The sequence below is a fragment of the Microcaecilia unicolor genome, chromosome 8 (genome assembly GCF_901765095.1).
Source record: "Microcaecilia unicolor chromosome 8, aMicUni1.1, whole genome shotgun sequence".
Lineage (NCBI taxonomy): Eukaryota > Metazoa > Chordata > Amphibia > Gymnophiona > Siphonopidae > Microcaecilia > Microcaecilia unicolor.
The window spans coordinates 180,957,165-180,981,776 of NC_044038.1; the positions used below are offsets into that span (position 1 = coordinate 180,957,165).

General features: G+C 44.0%; 1 protein-coding gene across 2 annotated transcripts in view; it reads left to right on the forward strand.

Annotated features, from left to right (window-relative positions):
• AFAP1L1 (actin filament associated protein 1 like 1) overlaps positions 1-24,612 on the forward strand; it is a 65,484-nt gene that overhangs the window by 14,320 nt on the left and 26,552 nt on the right. The window contains exons 1-5 of one of the 2 annotated variants that reach the window (XM_030211817.1): positions 12,738-12,826; positions 18,490-18,618; positions 22,583-22,666; positions 23,194-23,276; positions 24,258-24,375. In XM_030211817.1, the coding sequence (XP_030067677.1) occupies positions 22,600-22,666; positions 23,194-23,276; positions 24,258-24,375 (268 nt within the window). In that variant the 5' untranslated portion in view covers positions 12,738-12,826; positions 18,490-18,618; positions 22,583-22,599. Of the gene's footprint in view, positions 1-12,737; positions 12,827-18,489; positions 18,619-22,582; positions 22,667-23,193; positions 23,277-24,257; positions 24,376-24,612 lie in introns of those variants that run through there. The other variant, XM_030211816.1, reaches the window with a different exon arrangement.

Here is a 24,612-nt window from a genome sequence, read left to right on the forward strand (position 1 = left end):
CTGACCCCTAGGGTGCCCAGTTGGTGTCCTGGCATGTGAGGGGGACCAGTGCACTACAAATGCTGGCTCCTCCCACGACCAAATGGCTTGGATGTCGCCGGGTTTGAGATTGCCGGCATTTTTTTCCATTATCTCTGAAAAACAAAACCAGCCATCTCAAACCCGGCGAACTCTGGCATTTGGCCGGGTTAAACTGTATTATCGAAAAAAAAGATGGCCGGACATCTTTTTCGATAATACGGTTCCGGCCAGCTGTAGCGCTGCCGCCAAAATAGATCGCCGGCGATGTTCGATTATGCCCCTCCACGTTATTCAATTTGATCTTTCTTCACTGTTTGATTTAGTAGATCTTTTACTGTTTCACTTGAGTGGGTGGACTGGTATTCTCTCGTCTTAGATTTGGAAGCCTGGTTGTGGAGTGCCCCAGGGGTCGGCACTGTCTCTCACTTTGTTTAATGTGCTGCTCCACAGCTTGAGCAGCTGAAAATACCGTTTGATATATATGCAGACGATATAACATTGCTGTTACCGATTGGTAAAGATTGGGCTACTACCTTGAATAGCATGATGGATTGTGTTAGACTTATTGATAGTTGGATCACCAACAATTGTTTTTATAGCTGGGGCTTGAAAATCTAAACTTTCCACATAATTTTCAGACAGGAACTGATTCTTTTGTTTTTGAGAATTCTTCACGAATTTTAGGAGTCGATGTCGATAGTCTTTTGACCTTCTCAGATCATGTTAAAGAGATTGTGCAAAAATCTTTCTGTACTATGCAAAAGCTAAGAGCAATTCATAAATGTTTTGGTTCAATGGAATTCAGATTGCTGGTTCAAGCATTGGTCCTAAGCAGATTGGATTGCTGCAATACTGGAAGTTAGTAAGCAGAATACAATTAGTGCGGTTTCTAGATTTGAATCTTCTACCCCGCTTCTTGAGAAGCTTCATTGGCTTCCGATTGAAGCAAGGGCTGAATTTAAACTCTGCTCTTTTGTTTATAAAATATTAACTGGGTTAGCTCCTTTTTATCTTGCTGACTGGGCTAATCTATTTTGTTCTAATTCTTCTTATTCAGTGCGTAAACTAATGTCGCTACAGTTTCCTTGTAGTAGACAGCTTAGACATAAAGCTATATTTAATTCTTCATTGCATTATCAGGCTGCAGTGGTTTGGAACCTTCTACCTTTAGCAATTCGTACCATCTTGAACTATTTGATTTTTCAGAAAAAGTTTAAAACGTGGTTATTTAAGAATTTTTTTGGGGAGTTTAATCCTGTTTTAACTTTGAAATTTTTTGTATTGCCTGGAAGGTTTTGATCCAGTCTTCTTTATGTAATCTGCGACGAACTGGTCAGATGTTTTACGGACTAGAAGCACAGTATAGTATAATATAGTGTCCACGAGGTAGTCAACGTTTCCTTTCTTAGCACCCAAGGTTTGTAGCAATTTACCCCTTTACATGTTGGGAGAACAGTCTTTTACACAATTTTAAATCAGCCCTGAAAACTTACTATTTTCAGCTAGCATTTGGTTATGGTGATGTTGCTCTCAGGACCAGCTGATCGGATCTATACTGTAAAATTGTAATATTGCTCTCTGTGTTGAATGATTGTGCTATCCTATATTCCTTTTCTTATTTCTGTGTGGTGAGTTTTATTGTATACCACTGAGATCCACTAGTTTGGCGTGAGCAGTATATAAAATATTTTAAATAAAAGGGCCCCTTAGATTGTGAGCCCTCTGGGGACAGGAAAATATCTCATCTACCTGAATGTAACTCGCCTTGAGCTACAACTGAAAAAGGTGTGAGATAAATCCAAAAGTTCCTGATGTGATTCTGCTGTCTTTCTCCATTTCTAGGGCTGATGTTAGGTGTGTGTGTGGTGGGGGGGGGGGGGGGGGGGGTGCAAACAGGATAGTTACCCTGGGTCTCCAAGCTTATTTAAAGCTACAGAACATACAGCTTGCTGGTAGCCTTTGGATTCACTCCCAAAAGTATCAGCCTTGCCCATTCCCTATCCTATTTTTCTCTTTTCTCAGGTGTTTCTCTCGTTTCTTCCCTTCCCCCTCTCCCATGAAATCAGGTTTAAGCTGGAAACCTGTTCTTTGCACAGCCTTGAGAGACTTGCTGAAACAAGTTAGGTGGGATGGATTGGCGGCTTTACTTGTGGAGTCTTTGTGAGAAATAGTTTGATTCCTCCAGTTGATGCTAAAGAGGAGAACAGTGGGGGAGGGGGGAATGAGAAGAATATTAACCTCATTTTTTAATTGAAACCGCCCTAAAGTTTGCGGTCAAACAGATGATGAAGTCTTTAACAATAGACAGAATGAATCCATTGCTCATCTTTCAAGTCTGATTTGATGGGGTTTTGTTTGGTTTTTTTTTTGTTTAGGGCATGTGTTCATGGTTGCAGTGGTAGTACTGTTGAAGCACATGCAAATAATCAGCATTTACCACTCGGGGAATGAGGTTAGACAACTGTGGAAAAGTAGGCATCGAACTTCTGGGCATCTTTCAACCTCCGCAGCTCTGCCGTTGTGTATCTGAGGAGCTAAAGTTTTTGCAAGTTTGGTCACACATTTTAGATGTTACAGACATTATGATTAGACTCAACAATATTCACACTGCATGTGGGTGAGATGCTGTTGGGGAAGGAGAGATTTGAGGAGAGAAGTTCTTCTCAAGCTGAGAACTGGAACTCTAAAGTGATCCTTCTCTTCCAGGAGAATCAGGATCTATAGCATGTTTTTGCAAAAAACAAACAAACCCCAAAACACCAACTTGTTTCACTAGAGTTGAAGGTGTTGAGAACAACTGAATAACATTTGTAAATGTGCAAATAGGAAGGTAGTCAAAAGGGGCAAAAGAGGCAGGAATATAAGAGGTCGTGCTCTTGCACTGGAGCCAAAAGGATGAATAATGGCAGGAATGGGAGGAGGCTGGATCAGGAATTTACACATGGGGTAATAACATAGGCGAGGCAAGTGTATTATCACCCCCCCTCCCAACCCAGCCCCTTCACATCCTTCATGGTAGTTCATACAAAGAGGCAAGATCAAAATTGGACTCTCAGAAGGCCACAGTTTATTTGGTTAACCAAACCCAATCATTAACAATATTGATAACCCCCATTGACACTGATGCCCTGCCCCCTCCCCAATTCATGCCATAGCCACATAGGATTCTATGAGCCACACTCTGCATTAGAGTGAGGAATGTTTCTCTTCCTAGAAGGTTCTTGGTCTTTGATTTTTTTTTCCACTCCAAGAGTTTTGTAGAGCCATGAATGAGTCAGATCAGAGCTGCCAACTCACAGAACAAGCATTAATGTAAAAAAATCCAGCTCAGTGCTATGCTTTCCTTTCACACATGTATATCATCCCTTCCCCTGTCTCTCACATCTCTGATGTATTTTTTGAAAGATTTCTATCCTGCTCCATCTATCTAGATGTGTGTGCAGTTGCACACAATTCCATTCACATTTTCATATGCTCCTGGGACTCCAGTGTTCCTTTTACAGCCTTGCCTTTGAGGACATTACTGTTCCTTCCTCTTTGGTCTTATACAAAGGTCTTTTCCTTCTATCCCTAGTGAAGGCCAAGAGAGCTGGAAAAGGACAGCAAAGGAGGAGGAAGAGAGGGAGTTGGCCATTGGTCACAAATTTAAAAATAAACACTTCCTCTTCTTCAGTAGGACCCTCAGGCTTCTGCTGCTGCTACATGGACTTAGGACGTTGTATGTACAGTCAAAGTCACTGCTGGCATTGCCCAGCCCAACTCATAGACATGGCTGCATTCTTTGAGGCCAGATCCTCACTAAAGAATTCTATAGTATGCCAGACTGCATTAACCCTTTAAAAACTGTAGATGGTACAGAAACAAAAGTCTGAATTATAGACTTTTATCGTGGAAACAGATGGAAGAGTGCAGATACTCTTCGTGGAAATGTTGGACTAGCTGCTTTCATTCAGCTAGATTTTGAAAAGTGGAGGTCACTTATGGCTAGAAATAAAAAGAAAGGAAGCCAGATAGTAGGGCTGGACCTTACCACATAGTCCCAGGAGGGAAAGGGAACCCTCCCATACCTGCCCTGTTGGGGATCCTCAAGTCTGAATTTCCTTTCTGCTAATGGGAGGGAGGGGTTTTCCCATTATTGTTCCTTTGTTTTATCGGGGAAAGGAGAGTTTTCCTTTAAATTTCAAGCTTGGGAAGTTGTTTAGGAATGCCACATGACGTTGTCCAGTATGGTGGGAATAGGGCACTGGGAATTGTTCTCAGTGCACGTCTGAACCCTCTGGTAAAGCCTTCAGTAAACACAGGAGAAACCTTGTCAAAGTAAAATGAAATTGAACCCAAGATAAACACCAGAGGGTCTGTAAAATCTGTCACAGTGTAGCATATACGTTACAGCTACAGAAACACTCACCCCTTACTCTAAATATTATACACTGCTCCTACAACTACATGTATAGACACATGAACAGGCACACAGAAAAAATCCAACCCCCCCCCCCACCCCCGCATAGTACAGCACTGGACTGAACAAGGAAAAGTAGAGGCTGACCAAAAGACAAATCCAACACTGGAGATGTTATGGAGAGATACTTTACTGATGCTAATATTGAGGGACCTGACACAGTCCGTGTTTCAGTGTCACAAAACGCCTACATCAGGGGTCAAATTAATAATTCCTTGGAAAGAACCTATATTCCAAATCAATCAGGAAATATCAAACCAAAGAACTGTACGAGCAGACCCCACAGAGGCTCGCAGTGTCAGTCTATTTGTGTATGCCTTTTGGTCAGTTTGGCTGCACCATAGTTCTTCGGTTTGATATTTCCTAACTGATTTGGAATATAGATTCCCAATATCAGCATCAATAAAGTATCTCTCCATAACATCTCCAGTGTTGGATTCGTCTTTTGGTAAGCCTCTAGTTTAGTCTTCCTGACATAGAGGCTCCTCCTGTTTTTGTTTTGACTCATAGCACTGGACTGCACATAGACAGACTAAAATCATACCTACAACATTTTCTAATGTACCACAAAGGCAATGTGACACCCATGGTGGAGGAAGAGAACCCACCCACAAAAAAAGAAAGTGTCTGAAGACGGACATGTGAGACGAGCCTGCCACGGCTTTCCAGCTATTGCATGGCAAGTTACTGGGGCCCACTAGAGCACTAGAAATCCTATCAGTCCTCCCAGCATGGGCTACTGTCCTAATTCAGGCAGGATATAACCCAGAAATGGTTCTTCCGGCCTGCCTCAGGTTTGATCAAGGCAGGATATGACCCACACGTGGTTCTTCCTGCCTTGTCAGGTTTATCTATGAAGTCCTTCTGTTTCCGCCTATCCCACCGCAGCATTAACACTCTCTCTGCCATCTGGCCGAGGACGGATATGACCAGTATATCCTCCCTTGAAGCCACCTTAGGGAAACAGATGTTGTGTTAAAGGATGTGGACTCTGGTTTGTTCCCATATAGGTGGAGCATCTCACAAAGGACAGATAAAGAGAGCACTAATGTCCTGTGCTTCCAAGCTGGTCCCCCTAACCCCCCCCCCCCCCCCCCACACACACACCCGTGATCCCTTGTCCTAGAGCTCATTATGCTGCTACAGCTTTTAATGCACCGAGCTGCTGCTTCAAACTTCCATTCAATGAAGGGAGGTGAAAAGTTGGTACAAGTCAAAGAAAGCCAAAGATTACAGGACCCTTTTATTAAACTGCTCTGGTAAATGGGTTAGCACGTCTAATGCGGGACTTTCTCCATGATAAGCCCATTTCTAGCACGGCCATAAATTTGGCCTTTTTCTGTTCATTGAGTTTCTAGCCGTGCACTAAATGTTATCATTAGCACACGCCCACTTAAAAAAAATAATAAAGCAGGAGCCCTCGCTGCTTCCTATTTAGGGCTTCCATGTTATGACCACCATAACCAGTAATGTTGGTGTGCTGGCTGAATAATACTTTCACACTTATTCTCCGCCCCGACACGCTCCCTCAAAAAAATCTAAATAAATAAATACTGCTCGCTTAGCGAGTGCCAATGGCGAAATTAACATGGGACACTTTAGTGCGTCCTGCATTAGGGCCATTAATCGCACATTGGCGCTTAACGGTGTAACTGAAGCAGGAATGAAACTTGGCAAAATATATGGGCCTGAGGGGCCTTGTCTACTGTCAGCTTGTATGGGACGAATATGCAAAACAGTTTAACCGGGCAGGAGAGGTTCTCTCCCTGAATGGGTCAGGAGGGGATATTTAGTGGCACTTAAGTGGCCAGTGCCAGTGAGTCTGCCCTCTGATCACCATGGCATTGTCCAGGCAGGACAATATAATCCAGGACAAAGTCTGGGTGGAGCTGGGAGTTATCTGAGCACCACAGCAGCAATATTCAGTGACGGTGGCCACAGAGTTTACCAGGGAAGTTGGACCACATAAATAGCTGTTCTGTCTTTTGCCTGGTTAGCAATGAATACTGGCTGTACCCACATAATTTCCAAGAACCGCTTCTGACTGGATACCTGGATATGACCCAGCACTGAATATCTGGGGCTAAATTAGCCGACAGTGGTGGGCATTTATAAAAACACTGACCACTGCTGGTTCAAGCTTGACCAGTATGTTTTCATCAACAGACAAAACCAGTCCTGGTCTTACTGCCTTACATGCATGGTCATGTAAATCCAGGAGTGAATTAGTCCGGTAGCAACCCTACTGGAGTCATTCACATCTTACATAGGAAAAGTACTTCTTCCGTGTACTAAGTGTCTGCCCAGGCCAAGCACGGGATGGTCCATCTCTTCTGCCACAAAGACCTGTCTTCCTCCGTACGAACCCTGCAGGTGAGAGTCGAAAGCCAAACTTTCTTGTTTCAAACTGATCAGCAGCACTGGGGACTGAAATGAGGGCTTGATCCTGTCAGCTTTTTATAGACCCTGTTATGTTAGAGTCTCAACTGTTTTATGACAAATTCTCTTTTAGTTTTTGATCCCAGTACTCCTCTGTCCTTCTCCCACACAATGAAAGAAAACCACAAGAGTTCTATTGCCTAGAAAGAAGAAGTCAGGCAAAACTCATCCTCAGAGTCTTCACCAGCATCATCAGCTCAGGTTCTGGCCTGCCTTCATGTGAGACTGGGTTTCTTCTCCGAGGGGGGGGGGGGGGGCTCTTTGAAGTCTGAGTCCTTCTCATGTATTCCATTGCCTGAGGTTCCTTAACATTGGAAAATCACATCCTCCAGAGGTTTCATTCCTCATGGATATCAATAGAAATCAAACAAAATAAAACATGGAAAAGAAATAAGATGATACCTTTTTTTATTGGACATAACTTAATACATTTCTTTATTAGCTTTTGAAGGTTGCCCTTCTTCGTCAGATCGGAAATAAGCAAATGTGCTAGCTGACAGTGGATATAAGTGAAAACCTTCAAGCATTACTATGACAGTCTGACAGGGTGGGAGGATGGGGGTGGGTCGGAGGTATGCATGGGGACATCAAAGCATATCATTGATATTCTAACAGGATGGGTGTGGATAGGTGAGGGGTGGGGTGATCAACAGAGACATACAGCTTTATGGTTTATAATGGGCTAGGAACCCCAGGTCCTTGTTAAGTCCTTTCTGTTGGGTGTTAAAATATTCAATCATTCTGACTTCAAAGGTCTTACGTTCTTGTATGGTTTTAAAGTTACCTTTCAGTATTCTCACTGTGAAATCACTGGTACAGTGTCCTGGTTCTGTGAAGTGCTGTCCCACCGGGGTGGGGGCCCTACTGGCTGTATTGTTCATATGATGTCTATGTAAATTGAATCTTGTCTTAAGCATCTGGCCTGTTTCTCCAATATAGCATCCTTCGTTACATTTTTACACTGAATGATATATACCACATTGGAAAAAATGTAACGAAGGATGCTATATTGGAGAAACAGGCCAGATGCTTAAGACAAGATTCAATTTACATAGACATCATATGAACAATACAGCCAGTAGGGCCCCCACCCCGGTGGGACAGCACTTCACAGAACCAGGACACTGTACCATTGATTTCACAGTGAGAATACTGAAAGGTAACTTTAAAACCATACAAGAATGTAAGACCTTTGAAGTCAGAATGATTGAATATTTTAACACCCAACAGAAAGGACTTAACAAGGATCTGGGGTTCCTAGCCCATTATAAACCATAAAGCTGTATGTCTCTGTTGATCACCCCACCCCTCACCTATCCACACCCATCCTGTTAGAATATCATTGATATGCTTTGATGTCCCCATGCATACCTCCGACCCACCCCCATCCTCCCACCCTGTCAGACTGTCATAGTAATGCTTGAAGGTTTTCACTTATATACACTGTCAGCTAGCACATTTGCTTATTTCCGATCTGACGAAGAAGGGGCAACCTTCGAAAGCTAATCAAGAAATGTATTGTTATGTCCAATAAAAAAGGTATCATTTTATTTTCTTTTCCATGTTTTATTTTGTTTGATTTCTATTGATAACCTTAAGAGTGGACTAACACGGCTACCACACTCCTCTACTTAATTCCTCATGGATGAAGGAGTTTTCAGCTCTACAGGAAGAGCAAAAACAGGCCTAAAAAAAACGGAAGATGCTTCCAAAGGGAATGAGCAGGAAAGGCCAAGCCTTAGTCTGGTCACACACAAAGTGCCAATGGCCTAGGGAATTATTATTATTTATTTGGATTTTACTCTCGCCTTTTTCAGTAGTAGCTCAAGGTGAGTTACATTCAGGTACACTGGATATTTCTCTGTCCCAGGAGGGCTCACAGTCTAGGTTTGTACCTGAGGCAATGGAGGGTTAAGTGACTTGCCCAAGATCACAAGGAGCAGCAGCGGGATTTGAACCGGCCACCTCTGGATGTCAAGACTGGTTCTCTAACCACTGGAAAGTTTTTCTTTTAACATCTCATTTGTTACTGTTTTTAATATAGCTCTATAGTTTTGACAGAATGAATTTAATTAGCTCTCCTGCAACTCTGTGAAACAGGTGTGTCAAGGTGAGGACTGGAAAGGGTACAGACCCCCCCCCCCCCCCCCCCCCCCCACTGACTCTGCACAGTCCGATCTGTGCCATCTTTGAAAGGCTATGTCCTCTGATTACCTCTGCAGTGCAATCAGTCTATACAAAGCTGGTGAAGATTATTTCCATGATGCGACATCCTGGCCCTAAACATATTCGACTCCGATGCTGAACGGAGGTTGAGTGTCATGGAATCTGCAGATGTGCATCTCTGTGGCACCTGTGCACCAAGACCATGGGTTCTGTTTCACAATTGATGAGGTGGTTTTGTGAATAGTGCCGTCACCAGCATTTTCAGAGAGGTTTGTTAGGAATTAGCGAGGAGTGAAGAAGGGGTGGGTTGGATGGAGGGGTTACAATATTATATGTTTCTGTTTCTTGTTATTGTACCTTACTTTGAACTTCTTGAAAGAAGCATGTAATTAAGTGTGATAAATAAATGAAAAATGTAAGTGCATGTAGCCTTTCCAGCTCCCCCCCCCCCAAGTCTCCCTCTCCCAGTATTAAGAATTCAACCCCTGCAGTGTAGCACCTGGTTCCATGGTGGATGCTCTCCATAAAAAGCAATTAAATACATCCAAATGAAAAATGGATATGACTTACAGTCCAACACTATTTCCTTTCTGCCCCCTGTAGCCATAAGCCATTATCAAACTAATAACCTAGGAAATGAAACCTTTCCTCCTTGCCATGACTGGGAAATGTATCCTCTGATCAACCACCCGCCTTCTCCGTTCACTGCTCCTCACTGACATTTTTAGGTTTCGGTGTAATAAGCCAGAGGGGATGAAGACAAAGAAATCTTCAGATACTGGGTCTGCCCCTTACACGGCCTATCACCATGACCTCACTGCTCAGCCATGCTCAGACACAAGTCTTCTGTATCCCGGCTCTTCCTGCAGCCTTTGGGTCATTTCTGGGGACTCAGCTTTTGTGTGTGAGGGAGCTGGTTAAGCGCCTTCTCATTACCCAGAGGGCACCATGACCTGCGTTTTTGCTCCCTTTGCTAGGCGCATTCCTGCCTAGCACTGAAGGAAATCCCCAGATGGACCACAGATAAATGGAATCTGCAGAATCCTTTTAGAATATATATTTCAGAGGAATTTAATGCCCATCAAAAGTGCCAAACTATGAATACTTGAAAGCAATTTATCAAGGTAGTGGCAGGTGCAGACAGGATACAGGAACAAGCTGGACTCTACTGATCCCTACCCAAACTTACATGCTGAGAGGACACATCACCTTAGTCAAACATGCAGAACACAGAGAAACCAGACTCTGCATGCACTACAACCCTGAAGAAATAGAAACAGGAATGCATTTCCTCCTGTACTGCAGAGATGCACATTTCCTAAAGCTGAGAGAGAAAATAAGACTTCCACAAAATCAGCAATAACTCCGTATAATCCCAGGGGAAAGGTAATAACCAAAAGGATTTGAGACTGCTCTCGCCCTCTCACCTCCCAATAGAAACCATACCCGTACACAAGAATTCCACCACATCATCATTTGGAAGAAAAACTCGTCCACAAACGAACAGCTGACCTCACCTGAACATAGAAACATTTTCATAAATACGCAACTACCCATCTGAGAGCCTGATACAAGCTTTGCTGCCTGCACAAAGGGCTACCGCAGTGAAGAACCAAGCAAAGCCAGCTAGAACAAGTAAGGTTTCAATAATGCCCAAAACTTCAATATGACTGTTCTGCAGAGAGAAAACCGGAAACAAGAGTTCCCTAAAAATAAGGAGATACCAAAGGATACAGAGTGCTTGGTGGACTCAAAGAAAGACATGAGCAGAAAAGTGGGAGTGTTCAGCAGAGAAACACAATGACCAGGTGGGGGTATAAAGAAGCATCAAAGTAGGGTGGAGTTAGTGGGATACCTTATGGGTCACTGTTATGCTCTTAGGTTGTATATGTGGCTTATTCTTTTTCACCAAATCGGTGCTTCAGTCATCTCCTCTCTTAGATGGGCTGATGGTCCAGTAAATCCACGTGAGCCTGAGCTGTAGGTATGTGAAGAGTTGCTTATTGGGAATAGAGTATTTGGGGAAATCTTCATTTAGTGCATCACCCAAGGCCCAGATTCCCCTCTCCACGTGCTCGTGAAAGACCCAACACTGCATACTGGGGAAGAACTTGTACCTGTTATGAGTAACAATGGAGAAATTCTAGGATTCCTTATAAGCAGTTTACCACTATTCTCAAACGTTTGACTAGGATGTGGCAGATTATATGAACAGGCAACAGATTCCTCTGTAGAACATAACTTGGATGCAAAGGGTTAAGTATAGCCTGTCTGAAGTCCCATGCTGACTAGTTCATGTTAACGGGGTCTCATTCCATACAACCTCCTTGTATGTTCTAATATCTGGGAGCTCCCCTCCTCCCTTACCAAAGGGTTTCAACAAAGTCTGCATCAGTGTCCTGGCTCTTTTACCCTGCCACAAAAGCTTACTACCACATTAATTAACATTTTCCTACTCTATAGGTTAAATACAATGAAAGCATTTGCAAAACATAAAATTATTATGGAACTATTAAAATATATTTGAACACACAGCAGACCTGCAACAACTCCTGTGTTTTCCTGTGTGCACTAAAATTTGTAAAATACTGAAATGAATAGGATGGTGAACTAACAAATGTTTATCTCTAACAATTTTCAAACTAAAAGCTTGCGCCTTGTTTCACTTTGAAAATTACCCAAGGAAAGGGTCAGCACATATTTGCATTTGTTAATTTGTGTGCATAATTTGAAAAATCAAAAGCATACTGCATGTAGAATTCAAAACTTACTCAAACCCAGTGGTAGGAAGACCTCCTCCCACCAGAGGTTAAAAATATGCACAAAATGCTACTTCATGTGTTCTTTTACCCAGATAGAGATCCAACAGTTTTTAATCGTCATATTCCTTCAGGCAAATCACTACTTTACCTGTGAAAATAGCTTTGGAAATTGCCCTTTTCCAGAGCCCCTGACAGACACATCATCAAGCAAGGAAGCCTGAAAAATGTCAATGAAGCCATGCATGCAGGCATAGGATGGACTTCAAACATGCCCGTCCAAATTCTTAGTGCTGGGTTGGCCACTTGGTCCTTCTACTTGTGAATAACTCCTGAGTCTGGGAATAAGACAGGTAAGGAAGGACTGAGAAACATTAGCAGAGGACATGGGCAGCTTGAGTTTCCTGCAAAAACATGCCAGATGTGTCTAAGGGAAATACTTATCCATCCGTTATCTGTTGAGAGATCAGAGATTGGTGAAAACTAGGGATGTGCATTTGTTAGAGTACATTTTGGTTTGCTGGTGAGATTTAGGAAGGAAGTTATCAACATGGGCTACTGTTAAAAGATGTGTGGTTTTACTGTTAACCCCAGTTACTGGTAACTAGGTCTCATTGCATAAAATGGGACCTGTGGTAAAATAATACATCTTAAAGGGCATTTCACATTAATAACTGCGTCTCTTAGTGCAAGCTAAATCAATTTAACATGTGTTAAAATTAGTATTAACACAAATGTGTGAAGTGAACCCAAAAATGTCTCAAAATCAGGGGGAAAAGTCTGAAATGATCTAAAAATGAACTAAAAATTTTTGTGTAGATGCCAAGTGAGAACTGTCATTGGTCTTGCAAGAAAGGTACAGAACAGGAATGGAACATGTTCAGTTTCATGCTTGAAAAATACCTATATAGATTTAAGAACCTGCACCTGTATTTTCTCTCCACCAACCATCTCCATCCCCAGGTGGCCAGTTTTTGACAAGGTAATCCAAGGCGGCTAGATTTAGGCATTTTGAGGGTGCCGTTTTTATTTGTAGCCTCCCTGTCAAAATAATGCTTAAAATAGTTTACAGCATTATTAAAATAAATCCCTACCCCAAACTGAAGCAGTGGGAGAGAAAGTGTCTTGCCAAAGGTCTTAAGGAGTGGCTGATGGGAGATGTGGAATCTGAGCCCATTGTTCTAACTACCAGGCCACTCCTAAATTTTCATCTCGGGAGTTCCATCCCCTATTTCGTTAACTAGCTGAATCCTTTTTGAAAACTGTCCTTGATGTGTTACAGAAGAGCATGAGGGAGAAAAGGGAACATATGGCTGCCAAGGGACATATGCTGGTGTCACTAATCTCCCCTGTATTTTTAACATCTCAGCAGACTGCTGGTTTGCACTGTTCTTAAAGTCACAGTAGATTCTAAACTGGAAGCCTTCTCCTTCCCCGCATTCCTCACAAATCTGTGAAGACTGGCCAGGGCTGGTAAGCAAGAGGGGAAAAGGAGTGTGTGAAGGAGGTGTATGGCACAATGGGAGGAATGGTGTTGGATGGAGTTGCAGGCAGCAATGACTGGGGGAAGGTGTGGGACAAAGGTACATGTTACAGTGGGAGGAGAGAAGAAATGTGGGATGAAAGTGCATGCTACAGTGAGAGAGAAGGTGTGGGACTGAGGTGCATGCCACAGTGTTTAGGGGGGGGGGGTGGAAGTGCATGCCACAGTGGGAGAAAAGAGGTGGGGGGAGGTGCTTGGCACAGTGAGAGGGAAGATGTGGAATGGACTGGACATACATGCCACCCTGGGAGTGGAGATAGATCACTTCATTCTGATAGTTTCAGTCTAGGCTTCCTTTATTCCACTGATTTTTATTTATTTATTTATTGCATTTGTATCCCACATTTTCCCACCTTTTTGCGGGCTCAGTGTGGCTTACAATACATTATGAATGATGGAAATACAGTTTGTTACAATTCGGTTATGGATTACATTGTGAAGAGTTATACGAGACAAAATCAAAGTATCGTTAAGGAATATATCAATGGAAAAAAACATTGAAACATTGGAAGGAAAACAACGGGAAACTAGAGGGTCTGAGGACAATATATAATATATAATAACGAAAAACATATGGTATACATTTTCTGTGATTAAAGGTATGAGTGTGGTGAGATTTCAGGATTGAGAATTCATAAGTGGATGTGTTGATGTATAACTGAACAGTGAGTGTGGATTTTATATGTTTTGGTTCTTTCCGTAGATTTTATCAAAAAGATGTGTTTTCAGTAATTTGCGGAAGTTGATGTTTGGCCGGTGTAGAAGAGAGCAGGAAGGTCTGCTGGGAAGATATAAGTCTTAGAGGAAATTGAGACACGGAAGCTCTTCTACATCTCAGAGGATGGAGGGCAAGAAGCTGATGGACTTCCACAGATTGTGGGATAAAAATACAGAAGAGAATGTGAGGGAGCAACACCCCATCAGACAGGAGGAATGGGATAGTTGGGTAACAGTGCAGGGAGATGCTTGAACTCACTCAGTGGCTTCCAAGTACATTGCAAACACCACAGAACCTGATTCGCTGCTCCTGGGAATTTGTGGTTAGAGCAACAAGCTGATAACCAGGGAAGCCAAGGTCCAAATCTTGCTTTTCCCACTGATTCTCCTTGTGACCTTTTGCAAGTCACTTCTCTTTCTGTTGCCCCAGGTAAAAGCTTAGGGTTAGTTTACTGAAAGGCATTATCACATTTGCATACAGTCAGTCCCATTTTAAGCAATAGAACTTAAATATGATAATGCATATTATCGGACTTAGCATGCACTGATGCAGTAACGCAGTGTAATAAATCAAGCCTTTAGATTGTAAACTCTACTGTATCTGAATTTTACTTGTCTTGAGCTACCAATGAAGAGGCATGAGTTAAATCTAAATAAGTGAAAAATGCAGGACAATGTCACTTTGTTTGTGTGTAATGCCCTGTGTCTGTACAGTATATGCTTACTTTTGTGTGGGTGCTTGTTGAGGAGCCTCTTCTATCAAGGGACGGCTAAGGACACTGCTGATGACAGACAAGTCACAACACATGCCAAGCACTTTGAATCCCTATTACTTTTGGGAATGTATGAGATGCTGGCCTTCAGATATTTGTGATTGAACCCCTGGAAATGATTCTGCAAGCATAAAGTGGAACAAATAAATAGTGAAGAGTTTCTCAGATAACATCGAGATGGCATTTGGCCTGGCAAATGTGCCAGAGAGCAAATTTCCTTAGAAAAAAACTAAGCAAAACTGAAAGCATCTCTCTGCTTGAGCATTGCAATATAAAAGAACTTGAGCAGGAAGGCATATACTGTATAAATGTCTAGGCGCAGAAAGAGTTCAACTAATTGGATGCAAGAACTAGAAAACTCTTCCATGCTCACCAGCTAATCCATAAGAACTTATCTATACTGAGTATATACATCCCAAGAACTAAAGGATGTGGGTTTTCTAGAAATAGATTTAAATGCATAGAAATACTTTTTCTAACCTAGCAGATTCCTTTTTCTCCTTTTGTACCTGGGGCTCATTCAGAACCCATACTGGAATCTGGTACCATAACCTTCATTTGCAAGTACTCCAGAATTTTTGTGGAATTTTGCCCCAGTTTTGTTATTTTGCCCCTGCCTCCACACATACCTAGCTGCCAAGTCCTTAGCCAAGGACCATGCTGCAGGGTCCCTATGTTAATCCTGCAATCATGTATCTGAGTCCCGTCCCAAGGTATTGCCCTCAAACAATGGCTATGGCCTCTTCTCCAGGGATGCTGCTTTTGTAGTATCACCAGCTCCAGTAAATGTGGGGGGAGGGGACTGGAAGACTCAACTTAGCATTTGAACCAAGTACTTTTGGGATAGTGGTGTGGCCGTTGTCCCTTCAGGAATAGGTAACAACATCAACAGATGGAAATTCTTAAAAAGTGCTACAGTACAAAATTAAAGAACCACAGTCTATCTCCACCTGGACAAGTGTTCTATAGAACTGATGCTAATTATTCTGGCTCTGCCTATCCATAACTTCTTCCTTTCTTCACCCTTGACCTTTCATACTTAAATTATTTATGCTATGTTATTTATTTATTTATTAACTGCCTTTATGAAGAGATTCACCTAAGGCGGTGTACAGCAAGTACAGTTTAACATAAAACTTACAATTTTGTTAATAGCATAACAATAGTAAAATAACCAAGAATAAACATAAATATGATAAATGAGGTAAACTAGAAAACAGTAAGTTGAAACCTAATACTAGAACTACCATGAAACAGTATGAAAAATATACACATTTGACAGCACTGGAATTCAAATACCAGAGATATAATTCAATTTTAGCATAATACTAATGATACACCTAATAAACATGCATTAGAACATTCAACTAACAGATATGATGCTAAAGATGTTCTACAATATGGCTTACCATATAGCTGGGACCAAGAGAAGATGGGATGGGAACAAGATGCCTGGTATAGTCAGTTGGTTGTCAAGTGGTGTAGGTGACAATTAAGGGGGAAGTTATCATTACCCTGCATGCTCTGGACTCAAGTATAAAACCACATTTGCTTCCACCTTTTCCTATGTCAGTACTCATATGTGGAATGCATTACCTAAATCAGTAAAAACGGTCCAAGATCATCTGACCTTCAGGAAGTCTCTCAAGACCTACTTATTTGGGCAAGCCTACCTTAAAGATCCTGCCTTGCCTCAGTGACCCCTGGACTCCGGCCCTCTAGTGATCTTTTGGATTTACCTACCTTTTCGCCTTTACCTTTCCACCCCACTTACCCCTTTCTATTTATTGTACTCGCCTATTTGTTACTTAAATGTTGTAAGCCACATTGAGCCTGCCAGCGGTGGGAAATTGTGGGGTATAAGTGCTGTAAAATAAATAAATAAATAAACTTGGGTTACCATTAAGATGTTGTTGTGTTGTTGGGTTTTTTTTGTTTGTTTTTTTACTGTTAACCCCAGTTATTAGTAACTAGGTCTTGTTGCATAAAATGAGACCCTGTGCTAACATGTGGTAAAATAACCTGCCTTAACAGTAGCCTACGTTGATAACTTCCCCTCAACCAGAATTTTGTCTTTGTCACCTTCTTTGTTTGTGGGTAGAAGGGAAGCACTTCATCCCTGCTCATCTGTAAGAGCACTGGGTGGGAAACCAGATGTTATCTCACTTACCCTAGTACAGTGACCAATCTTGAGCTCTGCAGATTTTGAAAGTATTCTGGCCCTTGTGGAGGCAGCAAAACTTTTGGGCAAGAGATGGCACAGTTCTGTCAGCAGCAAAATAACAGAGAGTGTGTTATTGGGAGGTTGCTAAGCAGAACACTGGAAGAAAAGGGTGAAGAGATTATCAGAGAGAAGTTTGGGACATGTGTAATGCTGTCTCTGGGCTCTCCCTAGGAATCAGACACTGGGGGAGGGGGTGGAGCATGAGATAGTGGCTACCAAGGAGCAATACTTTGTGTGAGGAAGGCTTACTGGACCAGATGTCTTCCCAAATTTGTTGTATATGTGTGAACAAGTGTGAGATAGCAGGAAACTGGGGAAAGTAGATAAAGTGGATTGAATGTGTCTGCTTTATATTGGGGGGGGGGGGGCAGGGAATTAAAGAGAACCAGAATACCTTCAGAGGGACCCCCTTCCACACCCATTATGTATTGATTTGTGGAGTTGCGACATGATATTCAACTCTGAAACCATTGGCCACCTCTTGGGGCTCAGAGTAGGTGCTGTGTGAGAGAAAACACCAATTTATGATGAGAAGTAAAGAGTCAGTATGGCATGTTCCCCCATCCACACCCTACTACCAGCCTACTGTAGAAACTGCACCCGCAGAGTTAATGTGATATCGCTTCCTCTCCCTCCATTGCTTCCCCTGGGTACACAGAGGAGTTCCTACAGGTAATGGAAAGGATGTGCCTTCCTCTTCCTGCCTTAGGACCTGCTTAGCATTTCTGCAAAGATCTATTTGCTACACAGCAATCTATTGCTGAAATATAGGGTGACTCTTGTGGTCTGAGAGCAAGGGTGGTAGCAGTGCCAATACCAGATGTGTGTTCATGTATGTAAGATTTCTCTGACGCTACAGACACACTGTCCTCACTACAAGGTCCTCAGAGCGATTGAGCTTCCGTGCCTTCTGCCACTGGTATATTCCTGCCTGGTGTTCTACATGGTTACCCCATGGTGCCTGCAGCCTGTTTGAGGAATGAAAAGGGCCTGCTGAGCGCAACCCCTCCCATGATCCCACTTCTAGACAGGGTCTACCTAAGCTCTTTGTCAGCAAAAAGGTAGATAAGATAACAGGCCTTAGCTAATCCTACCAATGTAAGCCTTCTCCCTAGTGATAATAAGGTTTATCTGATTTTGTTATCTTTTAAATACTGGTGGCATCTGTCATGGAAAATAGCAAGACAGTCACAGGAGAAAGATCTGTATACAGACACAGAGAAATTCTGCATCAATCCTTTGTTGCCCTGTGGATTTTCTGACTTATCTCATTGAAATGTCTCTGGGTAGATGAGTGCTAGTAGCAGTTCACTGCTCTTTGCCTGAAACAAGAGAAATGACATATGTAACATATCCTCTTCACCTGATGGTTCTCCTCCTCTCTGCAGTGCTGGAACAACTCATTCCTGAACTCAATGTGCTGCTCAAGCTGTTGGACCATGAGTACCTGAGCACGACCACTCTGGAAAAGAAGACGATTGTGTCCTCCATCCTAGCAAAATTGCAGCCCGGAACAGGTCAGTGTGTGATGACCTCCACTCTCCTCCCCACTGTAGAACCAGGGGCCTGGTACAGGTCACTCTGTGATATCCCCAACTAGTGGCATAGCTATGTGGGGCCACAGGGGCCTGCCCCCCCCAAATTTCCTCTTGGCCCCTGGTTTTGCTGGTGGGGGTTGGGGACCCCGTCAACTGAAGCATTAGACCAGCGCTGGACAATGCTTCAGCTGGCAGAGGTTAGGGACCCCCACCAGCCAAGGTATTTGCTGCGACAGTGGGTGGGGAGCGGCAGGGCGGCAGAACAAAATGTGCCCCCCACCTCAGGCTCTGGCCCCCTCCCACTGCGAAGTCTGGCTATGCCCCTGTCCCCAACCCCATCCCCACTGCAGAAACGGCAGCCCCAACATAAGTTACTGTGTGATATCCTCCCCTCCCCACTGCAGAACCAGCGACCCAGCACGGATCAGTGTGTGATATCCCCCACCCTCTATAATAATGTTATATAATGGCAACACCCAATATACTATTATCCAGTGGCAGTAACTTAGAGCAAAAAATGTTTCACAGCATCCCTCACAGAGTGAGGCTGGAATCCAAGGGCTGTCTCTGCCAAACCCAGCATTTCTGCTTCCCGTTTAGAGAGACACTGGGGTAAGTGACAGCAGCAAAGGAGAAGACTCCCTGCTATAGAGACACCCCACCAAGCTCTGAGATCCAAGCTGGAATTCTAACTTTTCCTGAGGAAATGAGGCCTGCAGCCCAGCTTCCTTCCTGATAGTTGAACTCTGCTAGGTGAACGGGCCCAAAGGAAGACTAGATTAACTCCCTCCTCCCTGCACTTGGAACCTTTGGCATCTCTCGAGGGTGTGTATGGAATCCTGTGCTTCCCTTTCCACCCAGCAGACATCCTGGGCACACCATGCTACTCCCTCACAGGAAGTAACACTGTATGGTTATAGGGAAGTGAAGCATACACTTAACACACTATCTTGTTCTCCTGCATGTCCCCTAGATGAGGGAGCAAGTCATGCTAGTGGGGGGAGGGGGAAGGGAGCGAAGGAACCTAGGTTCTTAGACTAAGGCCTAGATGCACAAAACTCTAACAACCCTTTAACGACAAAATTTGCCACCGTTGCATGCATTATAGGCCTTTTTCTGAAGCCGCTAGCAGATAATGAAAACGGAATGCAAACCAGAAACTACCATTGAAATGTGGACAATTCGCAATGCACTAACCATACCGACGATTCTAACGAATCATTTAACGTGAGAAATTTAGCGAGATCTCAGACCTGTCGCTCAGGCCTGAGCTGTCATCTCCCCACTCCCTCCTGCACCTTGAACATGCAAGCTGGCAAGTAAAAAAAAAAAAAAAGTTATATAAAACACAAACCGGTAGTTCCCCACTACCCCCTGCACTAACAGAAACAAAAAAAAATTCAAATAGATCGGGAGGGAGCAAAGGCGCTCGTCAGGAGCGTCCTGTATGGGCGCCCTTGCCCCCCCCCCCCCCCCCCGATATCGTCACTGTTCCCCGCTTCAGCCGGTTTGAATAAAAACAAATCTCCGCATTTTCTCATCCCCGGTCCCCCTTCCTTCCTGTGTTTCCTGTCCCTTGCTCCAGGGATCCACCTCCTGCCATCCTCTGCCTCCGCCCCCGTGCCCCGCCCCCCTGGGATCGTCGCCGCCGCTCCCACCCTCCACCGGACCCCCCCTCCGCATTACCGTCCCGCGCAGCGCCTGTCACCTGTATGGGAAGGTGCTGCACGGGATAAAACATCTGATCGCCAATTGCTTCTCCCTCCTCCGACGTCAGTCTGTTGTTCCTGGGCCCGCCCTCCATTGACGTAAGTTACCAACGTAGATAACTAACGTAAGTAACTTACGTCAATGGAGGGCGGGCCCAGGAACAACAGACTGACGTCGGAGGAGGGAGAAGCAATTGGCAATCAGATGTTTTATCCCGTGCAGCACCTTCCCATACAGGTGACAGGCGCTGCGCGGAACGGTAATGCGGAGGGGGGTCCGGTGGAGGGTGGGAGCAGCGGCGACGATCCCAGGGGGGCGGGGCACGAGGGTGCAGGTGGAGGATGGCAGGAGGTGGAGCCCTGGAGCAAAGGACAGGAGACACAGGAAGGGAGGGGGAGCGGGGATGAGAAAATTTGGAGATTTGTTTTTATTAAAACCGGCTGAAGCGGGGAACAGCGGCGATCTCGGGGGGGGGGGGTGTGCAAGGGCGACCATACAGGATGCTCCTGACGAGCACCTTTGCTCCCTCCCGATCTATTTGGATTTTTTTTTGTTTTGGTTAGTGCAGGGGGAAGTGGGGAGCCACGTGTTTGTGTTGTGGTTTTTTTTGGACGTTTGTGGCATGCGCAGAGCAGCCAGCATAACGCTTGGCTGCTCTGCGCATGATTTAAGGGCCCATTACCGACGGGGATTACGATTCATTGATACATTGTACTTCTCGATACCGCAACGAACATGTTTGACCTGTTTTTTTGGTGCATGCTTCGGTTTTTCAAAATCGTTAAGGACTTTAACGATTTAGATTTTTTTACGTTTGTTTGATGCATCTGGGCCTAAGAATGCAAGAGATACTGTGCAAAAAGAAAAATTCAAGAGGGAGCCCCGGTGCATGGCCCCTGCACAGAACTGAAAGAAATTAAGGGGATTTATAAAACAGGGGGGAAATTCTCCACAGTGCCAGATCGTAGCACTAGTTGTGCTACGATCTGGCACTGTGGAGAATTTCCCCCCTGTTTTATAAATCCCCTTAATTTCTTTCAGTTCTGTAAGCTCAAAGGAGTAGGAGAATGCCAGACCCATCTCCCAAAAGATCACAGGCTGGAGCTCAATGAGGGGAGTTAGAACCTGCAGGTTGGGATTATACAGAAGCCGGTAACTGATGTGCTGGTGGGTTATGCTCTGAAATTCAAGTCATTTACCAGATTTTCATTTTTTTTTCTATTTCTGCACAAATTTCTTTTTCAAACTTCTGTGAGGATGTCCACAGTCATTCCTTGCTTGGTGGGAAGGATTTCCTTTTGAAATTTAGCTTGTAGCCTATGGATACGCCTCACACATAGCTGAAAACTTTAATCTGGGATGTGCTCAGAATAATTCCTAGTTGCGAAGGAGTGAAAGGAAAAGCCAGAGATCAACTGGGCTCTGTGGCACCAGGTCCAGAAATGAAATGGAGCAGGCTAGATGGGCTTCTCTCTGCTTATCTACCATCATGTTCTCTGTTTCCTATAAAGAGGAAGGGGAACCCTAGTTTAACTGCAGTAGCGGCCTGGAGCTGACCACATCCCATTCAGGACCCATCTTGCCTTCCCATGACTAACCCTGCATACTGTAGTCCTGTGCCCTCCTTCAGAGAGAGATCTGGAATTCGTTGCCAGAGAATGTGGTAAAGGCGGTTAGCTTAGCGGAGTTTTAAAAAGGTTTAGACGGCTTCCTAAAGGAAAAGTCCATAGACCGTTATTAAATGGACTGGGGAAAATCCACTATTTCTGGGATAAGCAGTATAAAATGTTTTGTACATTTTTGGGATCTTGCCAGGAATTTGTGACCTGGATTGGCCACTGTTGGAAACAGGATGCTGGGCTTGATGAACCTTTGGTCTTTCCCAGTATGGCAATACTTATGTACTTATGTACTCTGAGCTCTGGATTTTCACAGTCGGCACAGAGCAGCCAAGTTCCAGACTGGAGACTTTTGGCCAGTCCTGGTTTTGAACTTATATCCCAAAGCAGTATGGGATTTGTAGTGCCTGATCCTGCCCATTGAAATCATCACTGCTAGTGCCGTAATCCACCCGGATGTGGTGATCAGAAATCCAGGACTGTCCCCAAATCTCCAGCTTGGAACTGGATAACTTGGCATTTCTCATGGGAAGGGGGTCCAGCCTGCTGATCTAATCGCTTGCAATTCTAATTATCCCTCCTCACCTGTGCTGGGTCCTTTCTCTCTTCTCCAGGAAATGAGGTGGATTACATGTATGTTAATACACAGGCCTACTGCAACGGCACCAGCTTTGTAGAGTCTCTCTTCAAAGAATTTGGTAAGTATCTTGAACTCTGGTGACTTTGAGAGAAAAATTAAGCAGTAGTGACCCTGCAATTATGCAATTTTTTTTGTTAACCCTACTGGAAAACGTTTTTCTAAGCATTTCTGCCACAGTACGATAGAGGAGTGACAATACAGAGGTCATGTGTATATACAAATGGGTATGGAAGTTTGTCTAATCATGTATTCTGTACATGTATGTCTGCAGGTCAGACTGCCAGTTGCTGGTTTTGGTATCTGTTTAGATTATTGCAAAACTTGGCATTAAGTCTTTGGGTGGAGGAAGGATGTTGGAGTAAACACTCAGGACAGTAGAAAACAAAATCTGACTTTGATCGGAGTGATATCCTCCTACAGTTACTCAAGCACCTGCAACTGGCAGCCAGGATATTTTCTTCACAGGCAAACTAGATGGGCTGCCACCATCTACCATGATCCTCTGTGTACATACGTGTGGTGTGTCATGCCTTTCCCTCTGTATGTTCCTCCTTGTTGTAACGTGTCTTTCTCATCCCTCTGTAGACTGTGACCTGCAGGAACTGCAGGACCTGCAGGATGAGGACAGGGACGCAGGGGAGAGCCAGGTCTCCAAATCCCCTAGACCTGTACGTATTGCAGCTTTCTTATTGCTTCTGCTGAAAAGCACATTGGGATCCTGTTAAAATTTCTAGGACATGTTTCACCCTAAGTATTACTCTTATAAAATGTGATCTCGCCCCTTCGCTCCCAGCATCCAGTGATGTTAGGAACAGGGTGTCAAATTATCTCGTACATCCTAGACCTGACTATTTGTACTGACCATGATGTCATAACAGTGACCTACATACATGAGCAAATCAATTTCTGTTTTCTGTGATGTAATTTTTAGCTTATTCCAAACATATTTCAGGGGAGCTGAAGGATATGTTTGTAGAGTTTAAGTTGCAGAAGCTTACCAAGCAAAATCAGTAGTTTGTCACATGCAGGCCTGCCAAGTCTCCTGTTGCTTTGTAGAGCCATCTGCCATCCAGAGAGGAATCTCCTGCAGAATGTGGGAGACTTGGCGTTATCACTTTGCTCTTTCACTGTCCTCAACCAGAAATGGCTTCAAATCTCACAGCCAGTACTTCCCACTGCAAGATTAACAGGCAGGAAGTGTCAGCTGTGGGATTTGAAGCTGACTGAGTCGCAGCGCTGGCAGAGAAGAGTCAGAGGAGGCGGAGCATGAGCTGGTTTGGGAGGTGGAGCCAGAATCTCCCACTTAAAAAAAACACTCTGCTTGAAATCTCTGTATGCATAGGGATAGTTTTCCATAAAAAAGACAAACACCTTTTATACAGCCTGAGAAGAAATGCAGCTCTAGATCTCATTGTCCATTTGGGACTTTACGCAGTGGCTAAGTGCAGGTTTCATCAGTGCACTGCCCAGATCCACTCTTTGGTCTCAGGTCTCAATGATTGCCAAGGACAGTGTGTTTTTTTTATCGAACTTATATATCTGCTTTTACTGAGCCTACTGCGGACTACACTAAGAAGTAATTCTAGAGTAAATCGGTTCTCATTATATGAGAGATTATAAGTAATTATTGCATGCAATGTTTTTATCAGGTTTCCGGGGATCCCCCACCCCCACCCCCACTCCCCACCACACCCCCTCCTGAAGACTACTATGAAGAAGCTGTCCCCCTGAGTCCGGGGAAGACTCCAGAGTACATAACCTCACACAGTAAGTAATGGCTGGGTAACCTCCCCCTCCTTCCCCCAGTCAGGAAGTCCTGGAAAGGAAGCATAGGGGTGCGGACAGAGAAGACAGGATATCCCCCCTCTATACCCAGAGGGGCTTTTCCAAACTACCAGCCCCCACCCCCCGCCTTCCCAGCTCTCCAACTAGAAACTAGATCAGACGGGTAATTCTATAATGTAAGTGCTAACATGTATGTGGCGTTATGCATGGAAAGTTTTA